At 41.2% G+C, this 23755-nt stretch overlaps 1 protein-coding gene across 4 annotated transcripts; it reads right to left on the bottom strand.

Annotated features, from left to right (window-relative positions):
- Nucleotides 1–6807: 6807 nt before the first annotated feature.
- On the bottom strand, nt 6808–23073 carry emsy (EMSY transcriptional repressor, BRCA2 interacting). 4 transcript variants are annotated; one of them, XM_019274811.2, is made up of 20 exons: nt 22832–23073; nt 21150–21258; nt 20859–20958; nt 20674–20748; nt 20389–20564; nt 20114–20269; nt 19614–19873; nt 19290–19530; nt 18958–19173; nt 18700–18849; nt 18323–18496; nt 18092–18228; nt 17371–17562; nt 14164–14356; nt 13825–13992; nt 12616–12771; nt 12033–12193; nt 10027–10614; nt 8894–9298; nt 6808–7989 (listed from the first exon to the last, which is right to left on the bottom strand). In XM_019274811.2, exons 2-20 carry the CDS (start codon nt 21253–21255, stop codon nt 7807–7809), a joined length of 3837 nt encoding a protein of 1278 aa, XP_019130356.1. In that variant the 5' UTR covers nt 21256–21258; nt 22832–23073; the 3' UTR covers nt 6808–7806. The 4 variants fall into 4 exon arrangements, with proteins under 4 accessions (XP_019130356.1, XP_019130357.1, XP_010729440.1 ...); XM_019274812.2 differs by having other exon boundaries at nt 6808–7977; XM_010731138.3 differs by having other exon boundaries at nt 8894–9295.
- Nucleotides 23074–23755: the final 682 nt, after the last annotated feature.

Genomic DNA, 23755 nt, shown 5'->3' with positions numbered 1-23755 from the left:
TTATACAGTTTAGCATACGTTTGTTTTCCTCCTCTTTCTTATGTATCAAGTTACTAATCGGACTGCAGAGGAAGTTTTTGCCTGGATGTGTGTTATTCGTTACACCGGAAGCCCCAAAACATTGGCCCCAGAGGCCCCAGAGGCTAAACTGGGCTCAGAGATAGAGACAGCAATAAACACAAAGTCCATTTAAAGAAAAGAGGATCACCAAAAGACTCATCGTCTGGCAACTACTATGAATATCTGGACATAATTTCATTGCAATCTGTCCAGTACTTGCTGAGATATTTGGACCAAACAATTCGATTGATATTGCCATCTCTCCACTAGTATGTCTAGGAGAAGAAAATGTTCTGTTATTTTTACATTTGTTTGTTTAATTGGTGTCTAGTCAAAACAGTTGTTGGGGGGGTGGGAGGAGGGACTTCCTGTCTGCGGACTTGTTTTCACTGAGTTCTCCGGAGTTACAGAGACAGTTTCTGCAGAGAGATGAATTCATCAAATGTAAATTTTCTAATGAGATCTAAACAAATAAAACTAAAAGTATCTTCTTGACACTACCTGAGAGAAGACAGAAAATATGTTTTTTAAGATAAATGAACAATCAGGCTACCCTCTGAGAGAAATATTTGCAGAGCAAACTCTTGTTAAAAAAAAACCCTTCAACATGTGCATGGACAATAAAATGGGGAATCTGGCACAATGTTGTATTTTTCTTAGAGCCATATGCCCAGGATTTTGACTCATAAAATAAACAGCCTGGATCCAAACTGAATCAACCTGGACTCTCAAACACAATGTTCTTGGAAAAACCTCAAAGCAATTAGACAGAAAATATGCCCTTTATTTTCTTGCATAAACAGCAGATGCAGGATGTATGATACCATTGTCTTCAGTGTGTGTGTGTGTCTTGTTTGCATTTTGTCTGCTGCCCTCCTCAATGTTTCCACACAGACTTAAAGCACAACAGCTGTTAAACAGTTCAGCAACTTTAGATACAACAACAGAAAGCCTGATGCAGAATACACATTGAATTAAGCATTCCATTAAATTCATGTAACTACAGGGAAATAAACACGAGCAGGTCAACTCTGACCTTTCCCATGGACCTTGGCGATAAATCGGGATAGTGAGCGCTGTGTGGGAGCGCTGGGATTACTGCGGATGAATAATAGGATGCTGTCTGCTCTCAGTTTGCCAGTCAGTGAATCTGGAGATCATGGAGCAAGGCACAGGCAATCACACACAAACACACACTAGTCAACATCCATCTCCACTGACATACCCCCAAAGATAGTTTCTTGACTTAAAACAGATGGAAAAAGACCTGAATCATCATCACTCACATATTTATATTAATACTGTCTGGTATGACTTCTTTGCCATGGTATAACTCATAGCAAGTCAAGATTTTGGGAATGTGACTGTGAGATAACACAATATCTGTAGCTGTTTTATAGCCCATTCATACGCTGGCAAATCGATTTATTGGTTGATGATTACCCTCATGCTGAGTGGATAACAAAGGTATCCTGATTTGTCCAGATTTGGAGATATCTGTGTCTGAGATTTCTTTCATTGTAAAAATAATTTAGCATGTCTTCATGGAAACAGTGTTACTGTGGATAAATTATTGTCAACAGGGGCATGGATAGTCAATATTTTAGAATAGGGTCATGAGTTCCAGCGTAACTCCCATCCCTAAAGAAATTTTTGACTAGCGACCAAAAAACAAACAAATGAAAACAGAAAACAGAAAATGTTCCTCTTATACCCACGTTAGCAACATGGCTCTAGGGATGGAAAAGTCAGTTGGTCAGATGTCAGACTGAAATATTTCGACAATTATTTGATGGATTGCGTTGAACTTCAGCATAGACGTTCAAGATTCAGAGCCAATGTATCCTACTGGCGTCAGTGACTTTTCCATGACATGCCTCAAATAACGTCGGTTTAAAGGGTCACTGACTGAATTAAGGCAGCTGTACTCATGTTCAACAAAGAAAGCATTTTCTTTTTAATGATATTTTTTGGTGGGGTTTATCTGACAGTTCAAAGCATACAGGAAGAGAGAGGTGGGGTGACATGCAGCAAAGGTCTGCAGGTTGAAACTGAACCATGGCCACTGCAGCAAGGACTTCTAGCCTTGGTGCATGGTGGGCAATCCAAGGAGCTTTTTCTAACTGAAAACATTGAAACACTGAAACCACAATGACACGCAGGACTCTTAGATTTCTTACAAAGTGATAAAAAAAACCCATGTAATACACCATACAGTATCATTAACCTCATTTGGAGAAACACTTCCTGATAGTTTTATTTAGATAAATCATTGTTTTGTTGAATACAGACTACTCTTTAGCCAATATTTTGTAAGAGAGAAAGAGCTTTCCACACCAAAGGACTCAGCTCAGACTCACCCTACAGACTACAGAGCAAAAAGAAGGGAAATCAAGTAAACTCAAGCTCAAGGAATGTTGCTCTGGCCCCCATGATAAATGACAGATATGTTGGAGGAAACTCCTACCCAGCCCGTTACACCCTTAATATTTCCTACATGGTTCAGCTGACTTAAATAGTTGACAACAATGAAAACAGATCACCAAACACAACGTCTCTTGGTGTATTTCAATGAAAGGTCTTACATCCATTGAATCTTCACTCTTTAAGTAGAAGGCAGCTGGACTTGTTTGGTTTTGAGGATGTGTAGTCACTTTTCAAAACGGCTTCATCAGCACTACTGAACTGATAAAGGACTAATGAAGACACTCAGATGAAAACATAAATGGCAAAATGTCTTTATGCTTTTGAGAAGTAAAGACACCTGAGACATTCATTTGAACATATCCCGCATGTATGCATCTTTGGCGCACTGCATGCCATGTAAGTATTTTTTAAAGGACAACATGAACGAAGAATAAGAGTCAACAACAATTAAATCCTGCGCACAACATGCATGAGAAACCAAAAAAGTCCAAATGAAGGCCATGTAATGCCTCAGCAAGTTCTGTATAATCACTTTCTTTAAAATGACACTACAAGAAGTCACGATTGTATATTGGTAGTCTTTACAATCTCTCTGTTTTTGCATCTCTGTTGGGAAGAGCTTAGAAGTGAAGAAACAGGTTATGGAAGCAAGAAGGCAAATACTGTATGATAAATGTAAAACACCCTGTAAATAGAGAACGAGTGCTTGATCAAACCCGTTGATGCTATTGTTACTCTGCTAACCAGGTTAGCAGAGTAACAATAGACAATAGAGTAACACTATTTCCTGCTTTTTCCAATGTGCAAGTAAATTTCATCTTGCTAAATTAGTTCAGGTAAAGCGTTGTTTATGCTGAGTGTAAACCTACCGTGATTCACCCATTGGTTTATGGACTACCGTTTTGAAGTCTTGCGTTTGGCATTGCCGTTCGTTTTTTGGAACCTGGTTGAGATCTGAGGAGGAAATGCATTCTTATGCCTCTATCCTGATTGAGAACCTGTGGACACACTGTTCTAGCGACCTTTCAATCACAAAGTAGCCACATACCCTGCTTTATCGTCAATGGGACCATCATTTGAAACTAGCAGTTGAGACCATAAAAAAATGAGGAAACTGTTTACAGAGGTAATAAATCAAGCGAGAAGTAGGGTCATTTTCTCATAAGCTTATAGACATTAAAAAGAATGCAGGGTTAAGGCACTTTGCACTGACTTTTTACTATTTATACAGTCCATGGTCAATGTTCAAAGACTGAGTGTGATGCCATCATGCTTGCGATAAGCATGTGTGCTCCATGTGTGATGTTAACATGCTGATGTTTATTCGGCTTGTTTTCATGCAACAATTCTGGTTGGTGGTGGCGCAGCAATCCTGTCATCAAACAGAGAAAATATGTTGGATGCAGCCTCTAAAACAGCCCCTGTAGTGCCCCTGATTCAGACATCTGGCGAAGTTCTAGATGCTGTTTGACGATTTGACAGGCACTTCCTCTGAAGCGTACCGATGCCTTTTTTGTTACGTGTAAGCATGTTACCTTAGCAAAAAATATATGGTTGTTAACCTGCCATTTACTAAGTCTTGGACGAGCACAAAAGTCTTTAAAATCTAGTGAATATTTGAGATATTTCACCTTGAAAACAAGGTTTTAATCTAGTTTTTCTTCCTAAAAAAATATATTCTGTTCCTTGGAGTTGTTTCTCGTCAGGTGAGTCAGCAGAGCCGGGTAAACTGTGCTATCCTGTGGGACTTTGGCAACATTATAGAAGCAGGGGGGCAGGGTGGAGGGACGGTAAGTCAGCATGCTCCTAAACAGAGCCACATGTCTTTATGTTGAGGCCAACCAATCAGACTCTGCAGGCTGTATATGAGCCCCCAGGAGCCCAGTGGATCACTTTCAACATGAGGAGAAAAAGCACCCGCGTGGAGCTGGACTCCACCAGGAAGTGTGCATTAATGTTTTTATAAGTGTGCAGAGCCAACAGAAAAACCTTTAACACCGCTGCACAGTGCCCAGTAAACACGAATCTTGGCTCAAATTGTCTTTATAATGCAATAAATATGGTTTAACATTTGCCACCATAAATCCCACAAACGTTTTTTGGCTGCCCGAGCCAATTTCAGTCCAAGTGTAAGTAGACATACAACATTTGTATGTGGCCAAAGATGTTTCACCTCATAAAACCTGATCTGCGTGTTTTCAGAATCTGAATATGTTGTAGTTCAAGAGCTGGGCAGCAGTGTGACCTGTAAAGTTGGAAAATCACAGGTTTGATCCAAAAATAGCAAACACCCCTGTCAAACGGTCATTAAAGTCTGCATGATTTATAGAGCTGCAACATTAGAAAATACTTTACAGCTATTTTGATAATCGATTGAGGCAAAAATCATAGAAAAAGCTGTTCTCAACTTTTTAAATATGAGTATATGAGTTCATACTTTTCCTCTGTTTAATATCATAAACTGTGGACAAAACAAGATATCTTCTTTTACGTTGGTGTTTTTTTATGGTCTTCTGACATTTTAAAGACCAATGAATTAATCTAAAAAATATACAGCAGACTAATCAGTAATACAAATAAATGTTGTAGCTCTTGTCACGAACTTTATGAATAATTATAGTTGAAAAGATCATTAAAGGGCGTTTAAAAGTAATGTTTAATGCAGTATGTTTACACTATGCTGTTGCAACAGTGGTCCTTTGCTCCACGTTCCTGTTACTCTTCAGCTGTCTCCATCAAATAAACCTTGAAAAAGGCCAAAAAAATATCTTTAAAAAAACCCTCAACTATCTGTGCCATCCACAAGCTTCTCCATCAAGGGAAGCTTCTAAAGTTTCAGTGTCAAAGTGTAACTTCGTATTGTAGGAAGTGTCTCTTAAAAGGAATTTCAGTAGAATTTATTTTTACTCTAACTTCCTTCTTGTAGCCACTACTTGAAATTTAGAGAGGGAGATGAAACTGTATGGATTATGGGTGCTTACACTGCTGGATTACTGACCAAGAAAGCAGTGAAAGGTCTTTGCCCACATAAAATCAAAGGAAACCTGAAACTGAGGCTGCAGGCTGACAAACTGTGAAGCAACAACTGGTGCATGACGGAGCAAATGTGAAGTGACAAAATGAGTTTGCAGTTTCCTTCTTAGTATAAAACACAAACATGTTTGTCTTGAAGACAAGTTTAGTTTAGTTTTTGGTGTGGTTCGTGTGAAAAGATCAAAACTGAGTAAAAAGAAAAAGATTACCTCCACCACATTCACACAAGTCCAAACAATAAGAAAAATAACAGATGATGTCATGGCGATGTCATTGAGGTTACTTGAGCTTGGGCCTGGAGACGGCAAATTTCCAGTTTACAAACTGAAGGTGTGGACTTGTGTGGAAAGATGTGACATGCATCAGGAAGGGAGGGAATAACGAAAACATGCTATTGGTTACTTTCCAGGATCTGAAGATTTGGATCTTGATCCAGATTAGAGACTAAACCAGAAAGTGGCACAGCACAGTTCATCAGTGAGTCATTGCAAAAACATATCGACCACCAACATGATTAGATGGGGAACCACCAGTGTCAAATATGTGATTTTATTATTCCTGATCTCATCAAGGAGAACATATTGACTTTGTAGCCACCATAAACTTGACCTTTTTCATGCCAGCTGATTAATGTTGATTCTAAACCCTCTGAACGTATTCAAGAGACATGTATCATATTTGTATCATTGAATTCTCTCTCATAACAGTCTGCAGAGCGGCAATTTGAATGCTTGTAGGGTAGGTTAAGTACAAGTGGATAAGGCAACACAGCTAATGAGATATGACAGCTTCCCTTGTTTTAGACTCTGCTGACTGCCTGAAAACGTTTATTGTTCATAACAGTGTCAAAGTTTGTTATGAGTTTGTCAAACTTGATGCAAAGGGGGCGTACAGTTCCCCTGAACGCAGCAGTTCCAATCAAAGCTATTCATTTCACTTCAAACTGTGCTGTAGAAAAACATCTGTCTAGACTTGTGAGTCAACCATCATGCACCACAATCATGTTGGTGACTTCAGTCAAAAATGAGTTTTGCATGTTGTGATGTTTGAGCAAAATGTCGCAAGTAAAAACACAAGACTGACTATCACTCATCTTAAAGCTGAGTTTAAGACCTGTATGCAAGTTTTATGAAGTCACAAATAATATGCAACAGGTGTCATGTGGAAACTTCAGCACACAAACACTGGATTAATCCCGTCTCCAGCCGTTATGCTTGAAATGAAAATGATACACTTCTTTATATTCATAGACACCGTTTGTGTAAAAACCATATCAGACACAAATTATTCAAAGCAGGGTATCTTTATGTCATAAAATATGTCTGGAGGAGAGTTTTAAACACTGTGACTCCCTCATTTTGTCTTTCTACAACCAATAACACAGTATAAACTGACATGTTCTACTCAGCAGATTTATTGTGCAGATTAAATGATTTTTTTCCCCTCAACTAGTCATCTAGTTTGAAAAGGTATAAAAGAAATGCATAGTTTAAAACACACTATGCAAAAAACAAAAACAAATGCATACTTCGTGAAATTCTCACAGCAACTTTTCAAACTCCAGACTATCTTAGAAAAGGAGCAAAATCTTCATCAAAATCGTGGTTTTTTTTTTTTTACTTTACATCAGTTACAATGAACAGTGACACATATGTTGGACTCGATCCTTCCCTCCAGGACTCCTGCTTCAGCTTTGTTCTCTCTTCTGAAAACTTTGTGAAAAAAAAAAAAAAAAAAAAAAAAATTGTGTTTGGGATTTACAAGTCAAAAGAAATTACTGTTCATGTGGCGGTAAAAACCTTCAGGTCATTAAAAGAAGATGTCCGAAAATCTGTACAAAGAGTCTGAGTGACTTTGTCTGAGTCTGTCTGTGGTTGTCTGATCTGGCAGTATGTTTCTGAAATGACGCACAGTGACACCAGGCACAGTGCCAAAAAATTCCAAATAATCAATTTCATGAATATTTAACGGTCTTACAAAGTCCTGCAAAAAAAAAAAGTTAACATACTGGAACAATTAAGTCCTGTATGTTTGGAGAGGCTGCTTTCCAGCTGTCTGGGGTTGCACTAAAACTAATCATTTTACCGCGGTCCCCCATTTTACACCCAGTGCTCCTCACTGGCAATAAAAAACACGTGCCATTAGCTGTGGGGTGGAAAAAAAATACCTATTATGAACAAACTAATATTTACACAAAAACATCTGCACCATAAAAACAGCCAGAAAGTCTTTGTCCACAAACAAATCAATCAGTCAAATCCCTTCAGCGTCTCCAGCATGGGGTGGCTATGGTTGGTCCGGGGGACTGGCTGCCGTGGCCTCGTCGTTGCTGCTGTCCACCTCCTGCTCCATGGGGCTGTCCTCCTCCAGCTGCTGGCTGGTGTAGTTGGTGATCTCCAGGAAGCCACTGGGCTCCACCACCACGTTGGATTGGCTGGAGTCGGGCAGGATGGAGTACTGAGGAATCACCTGCATGCGTTAGTCACATTTGAGGTTCAGTCAGTTCAATTTCCAGTCAGTTAAGAAAATAGGAAGTAAATATTTCTGTTGCGTTTAAAGATGCTGTTTTAAAAACACACACACTGTCTAACGTCTGGTGTTTGAGGCTGTAGGGGCTCAAACTGAGACAATCAAACTGCAGCTGATAAATCTTTGGTAATTTCTGACATATTTTTTACCCTGAAGCAATGTTTTGGGGAAATACCGTTGTGAGAGGTGTTAAATGAGAAGATCAATATCACATGTATGCTAATAAATACTTTCAGTACATAACCCCCCCCCCCCCCTTAAGAATAACCACACTTCAGCTTTTCATGCATACAGAACTAGGCTAGCTGTTTCCCCGTTTCCACTCTTAAAGCTAAGCTAAGCTTCATATTCGGTGTGCAGACATGAGTCAGTCAAATAAACGTTAATTAACTGTAATAAAATGACTGCAGCAGTAAAGTTTCAGCATTTTCACCTGAAGATTTCTAAATAAAACATTAAAAAGTTGACCATTAAGCTGACTGAAATGATAAAAATATATAAAAAAAGAATGAATGGTATGTTTTTTTTTGCCTTTACACACTGTGTGGACTACAGAGGGATTTTCTTTGTTAAATGCTTTTTCACCTACACTAATAGTGGCAATGAACGCTGGGTTTTAGCTGTGTAAGATCTGTGGATGAAAATTAAATGTTACTATACACTGTTCCTTTAAAAATAATGTGACTCATTTATGCTTTTATTTTGAAAACATGACCATCCTTTGCCTTCTCTATTATTAATCTGCAAACCAACAACCTCTGAATATGTTTTAACATGCGAAAGACAAAACTGCACATCAGTGTGAACCTCGAGCTCTGTGATTTATTACGTATAAATAGCGTACCTCAATGACCTCCAGGTCCTCTTTGCTCCTCTGCGCCGTGAGGCCCTGCATGCAGCTGAACTGCTGGGACTTTGTGTGGGAATGATGCATGGAGGCCCCAGAGCTGCTGATGAACTGGCCCGAGTCCAGTGTGCCTGACACGGCCTGAACCTCCAGGGCTTTCCCCAGAGGGCCGCAGTCGCTGGAGGAATCCACAACCATGGGCTCTGTGCTCGGGTCGATCTCCGCCTCCATCATGGAGATCTTCAGGATGTCCGACACCGAGGGCTTGTCTCCTGAGGAGCCGGAGCTGGACTCGGGGATCAGTTTGGCGGTGGCCTCGCCGCTGCTGAAGACTGGCGTTGAATGGTGGGAGCTCCCGAAGGTGATCTTGGTGACGGTGGCGCTCTGTGTGATGATTGGCTGCTGTGGTGAAGATATATAATGAAATAGAAGAAATGGAAACTTAGAGAACTCCAAATGTCGCTTTTTTTGTATAGTTCATCTTACAACTGTTAAAGATAAGCTTTATATATGATAACTTTCCAGAGTCGTAAAATCTTGTCAGTGGTTATTAAAACTCTTGTGCAGGGTTTTGCCGTCTTTAAACCAAATCAACCAGGACTGGAATCATAACGACTGCCACTTTAGGTTCTGCGTTTCTGTTACTATTGTGAGTAATTTACTTTTACATTTCAGAGCTGTGAATGGCTCCAAGGCAAAATATCAGGGGTGCAATATAAAGCAGATTTGATTACAGTGGTTCTTAATAATAATCTCATGGTCAATGTCCTTCATGTTAGTGAGGCTGAAAATCTTTGTTAACTTGTCTCACCAACTATTACAGTGACATGAAACAGAGAGAGAAGCAGCTGCGGCCAACGTTAGTGCAACTATAAATCAATTTGTTGCTGCTTATCAGTCTGCAGCCTGTTCAACGTAAACAATGTGATACTGCGTTTATGAGGACGGCAGGGAAAACCCCAACGCCTTCACAAGAACTGGTTACGTCAGATGACTCGAGAAAAAGATGACAATGAGGACTTATAAAGAAAATGGAGGCGTGACTCAGTATGTCTCAAAAAAAGAAAAGAAAAGAAAAAAAAAAAAGCCCCAAGTTGTTCTTTTCTACTTGTTGGGGTGAAACCACTCACCTGACTGGAGGCAGTTTTTTCAGTGCTGACTGGGTGGTGCGCCTGCAGTGGAGGAGGGTGGGACATGGGTGTGTGCAGGGGTCTGTGGTGGGACGTGGGTGCTTGCTGGAGCTTCGGGAGCTGCGGCGTCACCAGAGGCTTGGTTGTCGTTCCCGGGCTTGTGACCTTTGCCCCGGTTTGGGCAGGTGCAGTCAGAGGTCTGTCTTTGGGGCTCTGGGTTAAAGCCTGGAGCTTGGGTTGAGTCTGCTCTCGTAGTTTTGGCAGTTTCTTAGTCAGAGGAGGAGTGGAGGGGAAGGCGGTGGAGGAAGATGCAGGTTGGCTGATCTGAGGTTTGCTCTGCAGCTGTGGCAGCGGGGGCGGTGGCGGCTGTGGCTGGATGGAGGTGGAGGTGGAGCTGTGCCGGCTCTGCTCAGGCTCTGCCTGGGTCAAGGGAGGTGGCTGGGCGCCTGCAGAGAGTGGGACTTGCTTTGTGGAGTCTGTAGCTGGTTGGCTGGAGCGGTAAAACAAGCCCGTCTGCGGGTCCAGGGTGTCGCCTTCCATCTCGCCCACCTCTAACACGGCCTCAGATTTACTGTGGCTGTCTGAAGGCTGAGACACAGTCACAAAGAAGAAGACTACTGAGGGATATTATCAAGAGGACAGCAGGGGAACCACATGTACATGGTGTTAAGATGAAACACAAGCAGAGAAATGATTCAAGTTGGGCTCCTGAGCTGAACTGTTAGAGGCTAGACATGATGAGTCATGATCTTATCCAAGTTTTTAAAACAACTGGTTAGACGACAGCACACTGTTCCACTCTCTGTCAGTCAATCTCTGATGATCTCGGGCTCAGAGAAGTCGGCAGAGTTTCTGGATGGTGTTGATATCTCTCTCTTTGTATGGAAGGCTTAACACACATTTGTAGATGCACCAACGTAAATGAAATGCCGCCTGAGAGATTGGTGGAGGTCACAGACGCTACATGTTGGATTTTGGCCTTGCCCCTTATGTACAGAGATTTCTCTGAATCTTTCAATTCAATTCATAAAATTGTGCATTGAGAAACGCTATCTAAAATGTATCCACACAGTTTTTCACAAACAGGCCTCAGCCCATATTTGCTTGTGAACGACTGAGCCTTTCAGGGAAGCCTCTTTCACGTCCAATCATGATACTGTCACTTGTTACCCGAGAACCTGTTTACCTGTGAAATGTTCCAAACAGGTGTTTTTTGAGCTTTCACAATCTTTTGTTGCCCACGGCCAATTTTAATGGAACATGTTGCTGGTATCAAAATTCAGAATGAGCTTTTTTTTTGTACAAAAACTTTCAACTGAATGTTTTGTAGGTTGAAATGATTTGTAAATCATTTTTGTTTTACAGTGTCCAAACTTTTTTGGAATCAGGATTATATTAACCCTGAAGTGTCTTAAGCCAGTGCTCATAATACAAATCTTTAATTAATTAAAGGTGATGCATCACATGGATGTTTCTGTTTCAATGCACCCGAGTGAAAATGCTTTAGGGAAATTCTGCAGGTCAAAGAAAAAAGAAAACCTTTTTTACTTATCTTTAGTGGTAACACACTTCTCTGTGAATAGTTTCAAATGAAACTACAGTACTTTCAATTGTGGAAACAGCCCCTCTGTGGATTATCCAGGGTGGTTTGTGGTGCTCACAATATTTTTAAGTACATTCTTTTAAGTTTGTGAGGACCACAAATAAAATTCCACGCACCTCCATTTTTATCAGGATGGAGGCAGAAACGACAAAAGCAACCAAATGCTGTTTACATGGTGAAATATCTCAAGCGAGAAAAGTGACACACTGTTTTTATAATCTGAGGAAATAAATGACTTAAGTATATTTGGAGCTCTGACATATTTAGAATAAAATGGATGTTATGCAACACCACACTACGTCATATCCCATGTACTCTCTGTTCTTATGAATTTCACCAACTGTATTTGTTTACATGTTGTGTCATTTATAAAAGAGGAACAGTAGTAGTCTTAAGTGCTCACCATGTGGCTGGCCTGTGACGCCGCTGCTGCGGAGACAACAGCAGCTGGTTTGGTTACCACGGTGACCTGGCTGCTGATTTTGAAAGGCTTCCCCAGCTGCTGACTGGAGGACATGACCACGTCGTCGCCCTCTGAGGACACTCCCACTCGGCTGACTTTACCTGGACAGGGGGAAATCACAGTGATGTTGTAAGATGAGCATATTAAATATAGACCACACGCATGCATGCACACATGCACACAAACAAAACCCCCCCCTCCCCAATCAAAGAATCAAAAAGAGAACTGTGTTTCACTGAAATTTCAAGCTGCCAACCAAAACAGGAAGTGTTTGGTGCTTATGATGTCAACTATATATTTCACTGGTACCAGCATGGATGTAACCGCAGTGTCACATACTAAATTAACTTTATTCACAACAGTACCAATCTATAAAATTATTATGGACTGAGCTCCTGAGATGTATATATGTAATACTAAATTAATACTAAAAATACTAAACATTTCAGGACTTTTACATGCAACTTTAACGTGTAACAGTATATCCAGATCATATGTCATGCAGCAGACTGGAGAGGCGTACCTGCAGGGACGTACTCAGTGCTGGGTTCTGCCTCTGAGGTGGAGGGTCTGGGGGACTCTGGGCTGGGCTTCTTCTCCTGGGCCAGCTGGATGGGCACAGCCATCTGGCTGAGATCGATGGTGTGCTGTCTGGGTTTGGACTCTCCCTTCTCCTTCACTGCCAAGATGGAAAACATTCAAATTTAATAATATACTCACTCAGATCGGTCATAAATTCTCTTTTTTTCTCAAATTAATTTGGCGTTAAAAAGGTACCACTAATGAAACTCATCACTTTCTGCGTGTGTTTCACATTAAAAGCCTACCAGTAAACGAACCACTGGAAGGTTTTTAATGTGACATGTTGATGAAATTTATTGAGATGAAACCTTAGAAAACAAAGTAGAACAAAAAGGCTCGTTTGATTTGAGCTACTGCGGCGAGGATGATTTCAGAAGCCAGTTGGGTAATTGAGTCCAGGATGTTGCCCCCATTTTTGTAGACAGACAACACAACTTCCTCATCCAACTTTACAAAATGTAAATCACGTCATCGTCCACATATAGATTAACAGTTACAGATTAGTAGCAGTATTAAGTTCTGTTGCCAGCAGATTTCACTGGCTAATTGGTTAAAAACTTTGTCCCTCCCGACTTTTTAATGTTTCCATTTTAATCTTTTCAAGCCTTTTAAATATGCACTTGATGGCTCATATTAATGATATCGTAACCAAGGCTAATGGTGCATGTTTGAGCACTAGCATAAGATCAGACTACATAACCCTATTTATCACTTTAGGGGATTTACAGTCAGAAGTAGGGGAATGACAGGGACTCTTTTGTAATGCCGTTCTCACGTACAACTATAGTCGAAAAATTCTTCCTGCATTCAAATATTCCATGGGACTCTACTCATCAACCCAGTTCCACAGGTTTGGAGCCCAATGAGCGCATTGTGAAAGCAAAGCCTCGGGTGAAAAACATAATTACGATTGGCTGCTAGCATTTTTTGTCTTTTTTGTGTGATCGGCAGCTCCTCCTCCTTAAATCTGCTTTACTGAGGCTGTCAAAGGAAAGGGTGGGGCGACAAAAGGCATGCGGGCAGTTCTTTGGCTGGAATATTTCACCTGACGACTTGCGGCTGTAGCCTGCATGTGTGCAGGTGATACAGATCCCTCTCCCCCATTGTTTACAGTTTACAACTGCAGCCTTTCTCTGACATAAAGGCTCACCTGTCGTCTGTTGTAGCTCCAGCAAAGCTTTTATGGTCGAAGTGGCGGACTGTGATTCCCCACCAGAGACCTCCTGGTAGATGATAGTGGGGCTTGACTCCACAGATACTTCCTGCTCTGTCCAATCCTGCTCTCTGGAGGACACCACATGCACTACAGGCTGAGGTTCTGAGGAATGACGGGAACAATATTGGACAACATTCAATTTTCTCACACAAATATAAATCAAGTTATTTTCACACTAAAACTGTCACCTAATGTGACCTAACACAGGCAAAAAGAGGTGATTCACCTGACCTTATCATCTCTATGCCATGGTAAAAGGAAAGGGAAGTATACCCTGAGCACTTCCATGGGAGGCCTCGCCGGCTGAGCTGCCTGAATCGTCCTTTGTGGATCCATCCTGGCCTGAGGTCTGACCCTGTCCGATGTCTGCTGAGCGGGTCACCTGCTGCAGTGTCTCAGTGACCAGCTGCCTGGTTTGTTCACTCACCACTGCTGTCTGGAAAACTGGCTTAGGCTTGATGAGAACCTGTAAGGAAACCAAAAGAATACATACAGTGTACTGAAAAAATGTTGCAAATGTGTCTTTTTGAAATGATTTTTGATGATATGAGTCGATTGCAGGTTCAAACTTTTTCGTGATCATCCAGTGGAAGCAAGTCCTCATGTCCCAAAACTAAAAGATGCAAGCAGCACGGAGCCATGGAGTTTGCGGTTTAAGGGGCCCATATTTTGGTTGTTAAATGTAGTGCCACGATCGAGCCGATTGGGGTCATTTTTCCTGTGATGCTTTTGGAAATCTTTTCCAGTTATGGGGCCAAGTTACATGTCTCTAGTTTGTTCCAGCTCAGGGCAATTTGAGCGGAGGCAGAAGCGGAGGCAGAATAAACCAGAGTTTTCTCTCATCCATCTATTACTCTCAGGTATTTTTTTCACCTGCTAACTAGTTTTCACACATTTTAATCAGAGCAGGTTGTAAACCAGCTGACTCAGATTGTTGGGGGGTGATTCTCATGCAATAGGCTCATCATAGCTGATAGTACATTGTTTATTGTCACGAAAAATACTGTAAATATCAGCTTCATGCCAAACCTAATCCTACTTTATGGTCTTCGTAAACACAAATGTAAATATACAATCAAATCCGAATTTCTATGACTTAAATTAGCTGTGTTACTTCCACAAACCCTCTGGGAACTACAGAAGTATGGCTGAGGTACAAACAGCGCTGGATGTTATCAAAACAGGTTTCCAATTCATAAATGTCTATGATTACGTCATAGTCTGTCAACTTTGTTTTATATGTTCCATAAACAGGCAATAAAAACTGTTTTATTGTTACAGCTGCTGGGGAAAATATATTTCTAAACATGTACCATTCACCGTCACTGGAAAGTGTTTGCAGCCGATCTGACTTAGAAAATGTTTTCAGATTTAATTTGCCGTTTTGGTTCCAGATGTGGTTTACTGTACCGTGGCTCGTCACTGTGGGCGTTGAATACAGTCTTCACTGTATAAGTATACTACGTGTGACTCACTGACCTCAATTTCCCTTTGATAACTGAAAAAAGAAACTAAATTTGAGCTATATTTAGACTGCAGTGATGAGTTTGATATTGAAACTATGACATGCCGTTTGTGAATGAACATGAAGAAGTCAGCAGAATCTTGCTGCATGAGTAGATGTGTTTTCGTGCAGCGAGACATTCATTCTCAAAGCAAACTGGTATTTTTATATATTTTTATAGACATTTTCCTTCATCCGCTCACGACTTAAAAGGGTATTATAGCAGCAGAAAAAAACACCTGAAACTAGCATGGTGGGATTTACCCTCACAGAATATATTATGAAACCTGTGCATTAAATTCAAATTCCCCCAAAAGATTTAGAGAGAAATATTGGAGAAGGTCAGTTATCACTCTACCTCTTGGTTTTCGATGGGCAGTTCTTTTTAAGATCACAAGATATACTTTCAAATGCCCACGTTACACCCTCTCGGTATTTGTCAGAAATAGATGACTTTCTAAAGAACCAATACTGTCTCGTTAAGTTTTTAAACAGACAAAAAAAAATCCCTAGGAACTGAAAATCACCTAAAGCAGCTGCTGGTTTCATTAAACAGGCCTCGTTAAATAGCAGCTCCTGATATAAAATACAAATAAATACAAAAACATAAAAGCAGATCAGATCAGATTAATCAGCCAAAATGTCAAATTTGAAGCTTAAAGCAAAGAGAGTTATTACAACTGGACAAAAAAACATCTAATGATGAACACAAAGAATTGTCACCTGACTCTGCAGTTCCCTTAATCTCGATGTTCACATCTAATTTTTGTTTTATGATGCAATTAATTGTCTGTCCATAATCTGGTTATTATCTTTTCTGTAAAGTTTTTCCTTACTGTAACACTACTCGTTTTCCTGCATTGTTTCATCTCAAACCAACTGATGGTGTGAGGTTAGATGGGTCGAGAGTGAAATCAGCTTATTGAATCCCAAAGTGGAGCACAGTAATTAAATGTCATGACAATAATGTAACTTCTAACGTAAGTAAGTACGAGAATAGCACAGGCAGAGGGGCTGCTGCCTGCTGGGGCTACAGGCCAGCTCGTGGGCTGGCTGCCTAACACAACATTAATAAAATATTATAATTAGTGTAACTGACTAGTATTTCTGGAGTCGACTAGCTCCCGCACACATCTCCACTCTCTCAGCACCAAACAGCACACACACACAAAGTGAGTGGTGAACATAGTGGAGCATTTTGCAGCTAAGCCAGGTGGCCAGATATTTTTTTTCTAATGTCCTAAGGTTTGCAAGGTGGTGATATGTCAGCACTGTGTTTCCAGAAAGTGGTCCAAAAGAATAAATTAATGCAGGTTTAATAACATAGGACCGGAACATGATCCTGTTGCAGGAGATAAACACAGTACTCTGCAGCTGTTTGACCTGAAAGAGAACCAGACTAGGTCACTGTCTGTCTGTCTGTCTGTCTGTCCGTCCCACTCACTGATAACACAGCCTCATTTTTCTCCCTGGATGGGGGAAGTAAATGGAGGAAGAGGAAAGGTCACTGTTAACGCCACGGTATACATTGAGAATTGGGGACTTTTCTCTTTTGTTTAAACTGAGGTTTGTGTTAATGTCTAGAAATAAGTTACTCCAGTGCTGGTGTCATCAGCTGCTGAATGCAGAACTCAGGGGAGAGAACTAGTCTCTTTCTTCAGAAGGCTAAAATAAGCAATTAGATCCACGTGTTCAGAGAAAGAAACTTTTGTCTTATTTGGTGTTTTTCCTACATTTGAAACTGTAATGACTTACACCCCCGTGTGGTGACTTGATGACAGTCAGTAGATCACATGAATATTCACCTGATATTTGTGCAGTCATATGATAACCTCACTGGCCTGTGGTTAACCAGGATCTAACGCTGACACACATGTGGGTTGTTGGAATAATGTTGTAATAAAATGCGGTTAGCAGAGACTGTTTTTTATAAATCAAGAGAACAAAAAGTGCAATAACAAGAGAACACGTCTCACCTGCGTCTTGCCCTGCTGGCCGTAGACGATCTTGGTTGGGATGATCTTGGTGGCAGTGGACTGAGATCCAGAGCTCATGCCTTTGGGCTGGGTGACGATCATCTTGGTGATGGGTCTGGAGGCCGTGATGATCGCTGGCTTGGTCCCTTGAACAGCCTGCAGGCCCTTCTCACCCTGAGGTAAACACAGAGTCTGTTTGACCATCACAGTCCATATTAAATTCAAACATAAGTTTTATCACAAGACCACAAACAAAGCATCAAAACAGTATGTCTTTGCAACAAAAGGTGATTTATGTAAATGCTGTACTGGCATATAAGACATAAGAGACCATTGTGTTAAGCTAAGATAACCAAAATGCTGACTGTATCTTCATATTTAACAAACAGATATAAGAGTAGTATCAATATGAACATCTACCGGTAACTTGCCACCAGAAAGTTAATAAACATATTTACTGACACCTAGTGGTTCGATTAAAAACAGATTGTTAAAAACACAAACTGCACCAATTTTCATGACAAAATGTCTAATTTTCACGATAGATAGACAGATAGACAGATAGACAGATAGATAGATAGATAGATAGATAGATATCCTCACAGACAAGGAGTCTAGTCTTCAAGTCAAAAGTTGTGGCTGTCTTTGGAGAGATTACTAATGATCAATGAATCATCTCAACCACAGTGGTTAAAAAAAACAAGAGTGCTGTTTTACTGACCCCGGCATTTAAAAGTGTGGTGACCACGTTCTTGCCCGGCAGTCCTTGGATGGTCGCTCCCTTTCCTGTGGTCTTCTGAACCACAATGACATTTGGCTTGGAGGTCATGGGGATGGTGGTGATCTTAGTCGTCGTGCCTGCGGCAGAGGAAAGACAAAAATGTCATCTGATCTTAACAAAGCTGCACAGATTATGTAACAGATCTTGTCATAGAGTGAGTTGCTGACTCACCAGAGACGATGTTACTGCTGATGATCTTCCCACCCAGAGTGGCCAGAGACTTGGGCACCACTGTGATGATGCTGCCGCTGGTCGTCTTGACGTAGGTGGTCCCACCACTGGAGGCTGATATTCTGGCGCCGATGCCAGGGCTCACAGTGGGTCTTGTATAAGTGGCCTGGGTGGCTGCATATAAAAAAATATTGTTACCATCTAATAACTAGAGCTGGGTATTGAACCACAGTTCAGAAGAAGTGACTGAAATGTGCCCGTAGTGTAGCCTCAAGGATCCAATCAAGTATCAAACGTTTGATCATATTTTTAACGCTTCTTTGACTAGATTTGAATCAGTAACATTGAGTCATAACACTGAGTTTTTGATCACTCACCTGTGGGCTGTGTGACCAGTTTTGTGGTCATGATGGCCCCGTTGCTACTAACGACCATGATGGGTGAAGAGCTGCTGCTGGACAGAGCCACTGATGAAGGCTTGGGCAGGATTTTACTCGGCTGAACCTGCTGAGTGATTATCTTGACCCCTGTAGATGTCCAGGAAAATGGTTTATGACCATTATTATTTGAACAAACATATAAAAAGGCATCCTACTACACAAAGAAAGATAGGTGATCATATTATGTAAGCTTACCGGATTCTTGTTTGATCTGGATGGTGGGTTTCGAACCCGGTGAGCTGCTGGTGGTCTGGGTCTGGCTGACACTACAAGCTCCTAAAGGTGAACTCTGCAGCTGTTTGGGTGACTGCTGTTTGGGGAACTGGGCCAGGATCTGAGCCGGTGACCCCACCATGGTCTTAGGTGAAGGAAGCCTGGCTGAAGCCACCTTCACTCCAGCTGAAGCAGCACCTACAACAGTGAACATTGACGTCAGACTTTCCTGTGACCAAACAACCCCCCTCTCATGTCTACTGTCACGCTAACACAACAACACTTTCTTAACGTGCTGCACAGGAAGGACCTACATGATGCGACAGTTGACATGACCACTGAAGGAGTAGAGGAGACCACTGTGGTCACTGCGACGGTGGTTGCATTGGCGGAAGGGCTCGAACTAGCTGGGAAGACCACGGTCTGTTTCTGAGTGGGCGTGGTCAGCATGGAGGTGGAGCCCAGCTTTGCCAGAGCGGCATTGTTGTGAGCGTGAGACTTGGACAGGATGTTGGGCACAAAGTTGGAGCTGGGAGAAGTTGTCACGATGATCACCTGAAAGAAGATAAAACATTTATTATTTATTGTGAATGTACGATTGTAGGGAGCATACGAGCATGTGCACAAGCTCCGCTCACCTTCTGTGTGGTGGTGTTGGTGGTCTGGATGGTGGGCTTGGTGAAGGTGATCTTGACAGGGGACAAGTGGGGTGGGAGCGAGTTGGCGATGCTCTGCATGATGTTGCTCATCTTGGGGCTGCCGCTCACCGGCACCGTGATGTTCTTGGATATCTGTGGGGACACCTTGGTGACCTCCTTCAACATCACAGGCGACGAACTGGACGAGTTGGTTCGCCTTCGCTTGCGAGGTTTCTCGTCCTCGTCGGAACAGCTGACACCTGCGAGGGAAGCGGAAGCTGGAAATTAAGGATATCGGAGGGATGACAGCAGTTCTGCTAATGATTTTTTAGATGAATGAATTCATTGTTTGGTTTATAAAACATAAGAAAATGGCAAAAATATTGAGTTTAATGTGATGAATTATGATTATTTTTAGTCCAAAAACCAAAAGACATTCTATTTACTGTAATACAAAACAAGGTAAAAATTCAGATTGATCTGATGAGGCTGACACTCACTTTTAACATACACAGTGCTCCCACTGGGCAGCACCACCACGTTTGATGAAGGACTGGGTGGTCGTGGCGATTTCACAGTTGCTCCTATGGTGCCACTCGTCGCTGTAGCGCTGGTGGAGGTGCAGGTGGTGCTTGTGTAAGAGTAACATACAACCACTGCAGAGAGAGAGAGAGAGAGAGAGAGAGAGAGAGAGAGAGAGAGAGACAATTAAACATGTCATTCAACATCTGTTAATTGAAGAATCTTAATTAGATACAAAGTAAGACTGGCCCACCTTCTTTGTTTCCCGTTTCAGCTGGCAACAGAAGAGAGGCATTCTGATTGGCTGTGGCACTGGCCACGGCATTAGCAGTCACAGTAAAGGCTGTCTGAGGGACCAGCCTCGGCATCAAGGGAACAAGCCGGCGTCCTTCAATGGACCATTCGGACGAGCTGTTGGGACCTGACATGCTGAAAAAGATTCAGTCCAGTGGTGAGTATCAGGGAAACAACCTCAATCTGTAAGATGTTGCACATAACTAATAACGTTCCTACATGGCCAGGACAGTTATGGACTTACTGATATGCGATGGTGGTGAGGCGTTCATCGTTGACAGCCCTGCGGACTTCTGCACGATGCCGCTCTGTTGAGATACTGGACAAAAATGTAGAGCACATTTTAAATGAAGCAAAGTTTGTTTGCAAAATATTGGAGAATTGGTTCCTTTAAGTGACCAAGTTTTAAAATATGTAGATGCTAATTACCCGAGGATTTTAGTGAGTTCTCCCAGCAGATCCTTCTTGTCCTTTGTAAGGTCTCCTTGGGCACGCAGAGCACTGATAACCCCAGCGTACGCCTCCAGCTCTGGGAAACAGAAACACACATCAAAGATCCTTTTCTAATGATCGCTAGTTTTAAAACACAACTGATACACATTTATGCCCAAACAGGCCAACTTTTTATGACCGATGTGACACAAAAACGATGCAAGTTCAATCACGTAAACTCAATCAATTAATTAATTTGTTCATTTATTTAGTCTTGCGTGACCTTACCCAGTTTACGGAGAATTCTTTTGCACTCATCCCTGCCCAGGTCGAGGATGGTGGGCCATACCACGGGCATGGTACCAGTCAGCACTGGTTTCTCTAGCTGAATCATTGGCTGAGTGGACAGTAAACGATAATGCAGGTTAAGACAACACTTTAGCATAAACTATCCTGCTCTGTGTATTTACTTTAAAGAGTTCCTGATTTGTGCTATTTGTGGATTTATGTCTAGATAACTAGATAGTTATGATATTTAGGTTAAATCAATATTGTAAACAACTATGAATTAAACTATCTCTATCAAGCTATTTTAAACAGAACAGTCTAACTGAAGAGAAAATTTATACAATTACTGTATAAGGATAGAAATGAACTTCACTGCTTAGAGAATCTTAATTAAATGTACTAAAGTTTAATTACACTATTATTATACTATAATATTTCCTATAAACGAGCTTTTCTTTCTCAGAGGAACTGCTCTGTCTAGAAGCAATACTCATACAGTCATGCAGCTGTTATGCCAAACCCAGACGAAGGACAAAAGGTGCCTTGTTGAGATGTTATGTTTGGGAAGTGAAGAGCAAATGACTGTCCTTGCAGCGCTGATGTTATGTTATTTCTGCGGCATTAGATTATGGTTTATCTTTGAATTATCAAACGGTTAAAGAGGAATCGCAACATATATGTTTAAATAAATCCGCTACGCACTATGCTGCCTTTAAATAAAATAACAGTCGTCAAAAGAAGTCGTCCTTTAGAAGTTGGAAATATGAGCTCATAAATACACCTTGAAAGCATCAGTTTTGACTTCAGGGGAAAGTAAACAAATCAACACTAGGGAGGACAGCAAACAGGAGTAGCATGAGCTGCATTTGTTGGTATTTCCACATGCAGGACGGTGTGTGTAAGATTGCCTTAGAATAAACTACAGTGGCCCGGTGCAAGGTAACGAAGGTGACATGCAAATGTGTTTTTAACCGAGACACATGGGAGCAGTAAGGCACAGAGGCTGTATCAAGCCTTGGGCACACAGACAATACTTGTCAGTAGAATCAGTGTTGGTTTGAATTTTACAAGAAGTTTGTTGACAATAAGATGAGATGATGTTTGATTTGAGCTCATTTTATGACACAAATCAACTGTTATAAAATCCATGTGTACATGCAGAATGTAAGCTCTCATATATATTTCAATGAAGTCTGTTTACACAGACCAGTACCGCCCACCACCGGACATTTCAGTAACTACAAACACTGTCAGCGAACAAGGCCGACCACATAAAAAAAAAAAAGTGGACTTTTAGTTTAATTCAAACGCTGCAAGGTAGAGCATATTACACGATGTGTTCATGTCAAAGCTGTGCATGTTATTAAAGCAGTCTCGGACGTTTGAGCACAAGCAAAGAGACATTTGGTTGTTTTTGTTTTTGTGGGTCAGCTTCTGTCAACACAACGGGAAACGGCACGCAGAGGGGAGGGGGGCTACGCATTCATCAAATTGTCCCAGAAAATATGCAACAACGCTCAGATACATTTATATTTTAAGGCGTCTTCAGAGTAAAAGCTCGGCACGGAGAACCTCCAACGGGATAACACCAAGTTATAGTTAAAACCCTCAGAGAAACCCTTTGCAATGTGTGATGTTAGCGCAGCTAGTGAGCTTAGCTCCTCCTGTAATCAATGTCTTACCGTCCGTTAGCAGGACAACTTCAAGGCCTTGGTTTCCCCGAGATCAGAGCAAACATAGCTGACCATAAGAAATGCAGCTCAACTACCGCATCGTGTAGTTATTCTCCGATCAATTTCAGCAGAGAAAACAAAAGCTAAACTGCTAAAAAAGAAAGAAAGAAGCGTCTCTCTGTCCCCAGAGATGGACTGGTGTTTATGTTTTCTGCTAACTAGCTACGGCTGGCCTGTGAATGTATGGGGTCTCTTCTTCGTGTGTTTAATGAGGATGATTACATGCCTCCTCTTCTGAGCAGGCGCAGTGCCGCCACCTACAGGTAGAGTTTGTAAATGCAGCCACGAAACAGATACATAAAATGAGTACTATAAACAAAAATAACTCAGTGATGATTCAATTTGCAATACCTCTGTACAACGCTGTGACTTTTTAATCTATCTAGTCAAGCCAATACTTTATACAGGCAGGCCATCACAGCTCTTAAATCAGTTTACAGTCAACAGCAGAGAGAAGACACACAATAAATACAGCCAGTCACAGATTGAGCTCATATAAACGGTATTAGTTTTAACATCCTTGTTAACAAGGTCACTGGTCACTTACTTTTGTAATATTATTTTTATGGTCACTTACTTTTGTAATATTATTTTTATTATGGTCACTTTCTTTGCAATATTTCTTACACTATGGTCACTTTACATTACAATACTCTTTTTATATATCATGCCACTTTTATCCTCAGTACTTGTCTGTTTTTGAAGGTTGATTGTTTTTCATGTTTATTGTGTAGGTTATAGATATTTCTGTCTGTTTAATTTCTGTCTGCTTATTGTGTTTTTGTTTTGTTTTTTTGCCTTTTTTCTAATTCTGTAATGTATGCTACACTTTCCTCTGCTGCTGTAACAAGTACATTTCCCCGTGGTGGGAAA

Source organism: Larimichthys crocea, chromosome III (assembly GCF_000972845.2).
Source record: "Larimichthys crocea isolate SSNF chromosome III, L_crocea_2.0, whole genome shotgun sequence".
In the NCBI taxonomy this organism is placed as follows: Eukaryota; Metazoa; Chordata; class Actinopteri; family Sciaenidae; genus Larimichthys; species Larimichthys crocea.
This window is presented reverse-complemented; position numbering and strand designations above follow the sequence as displayed.

Coding starts and splice junctions, on each gene's coding strand:
- emsy (XM_019274811.2), bottom strand. CDS start 21,255: ATGATTCAGCTAGAGAAACCAGTGCTGACTGGTACCATGCCCGTGGTA. Junction 20,959..21,149: donor AAGAATTCTCCGTAAACTGG/GTAAGGTCACGC, acceptor TCTGTTTCCCAG/AGCTGGAGGCGTACGCTGGG. Junction 18,229..18,322: donor CAGCAGTAACATCGTCTCTG/GTGAGTCAGCAA, acceptor CCTCTGCCGCAG/GCACGACGACTAAGATCACC.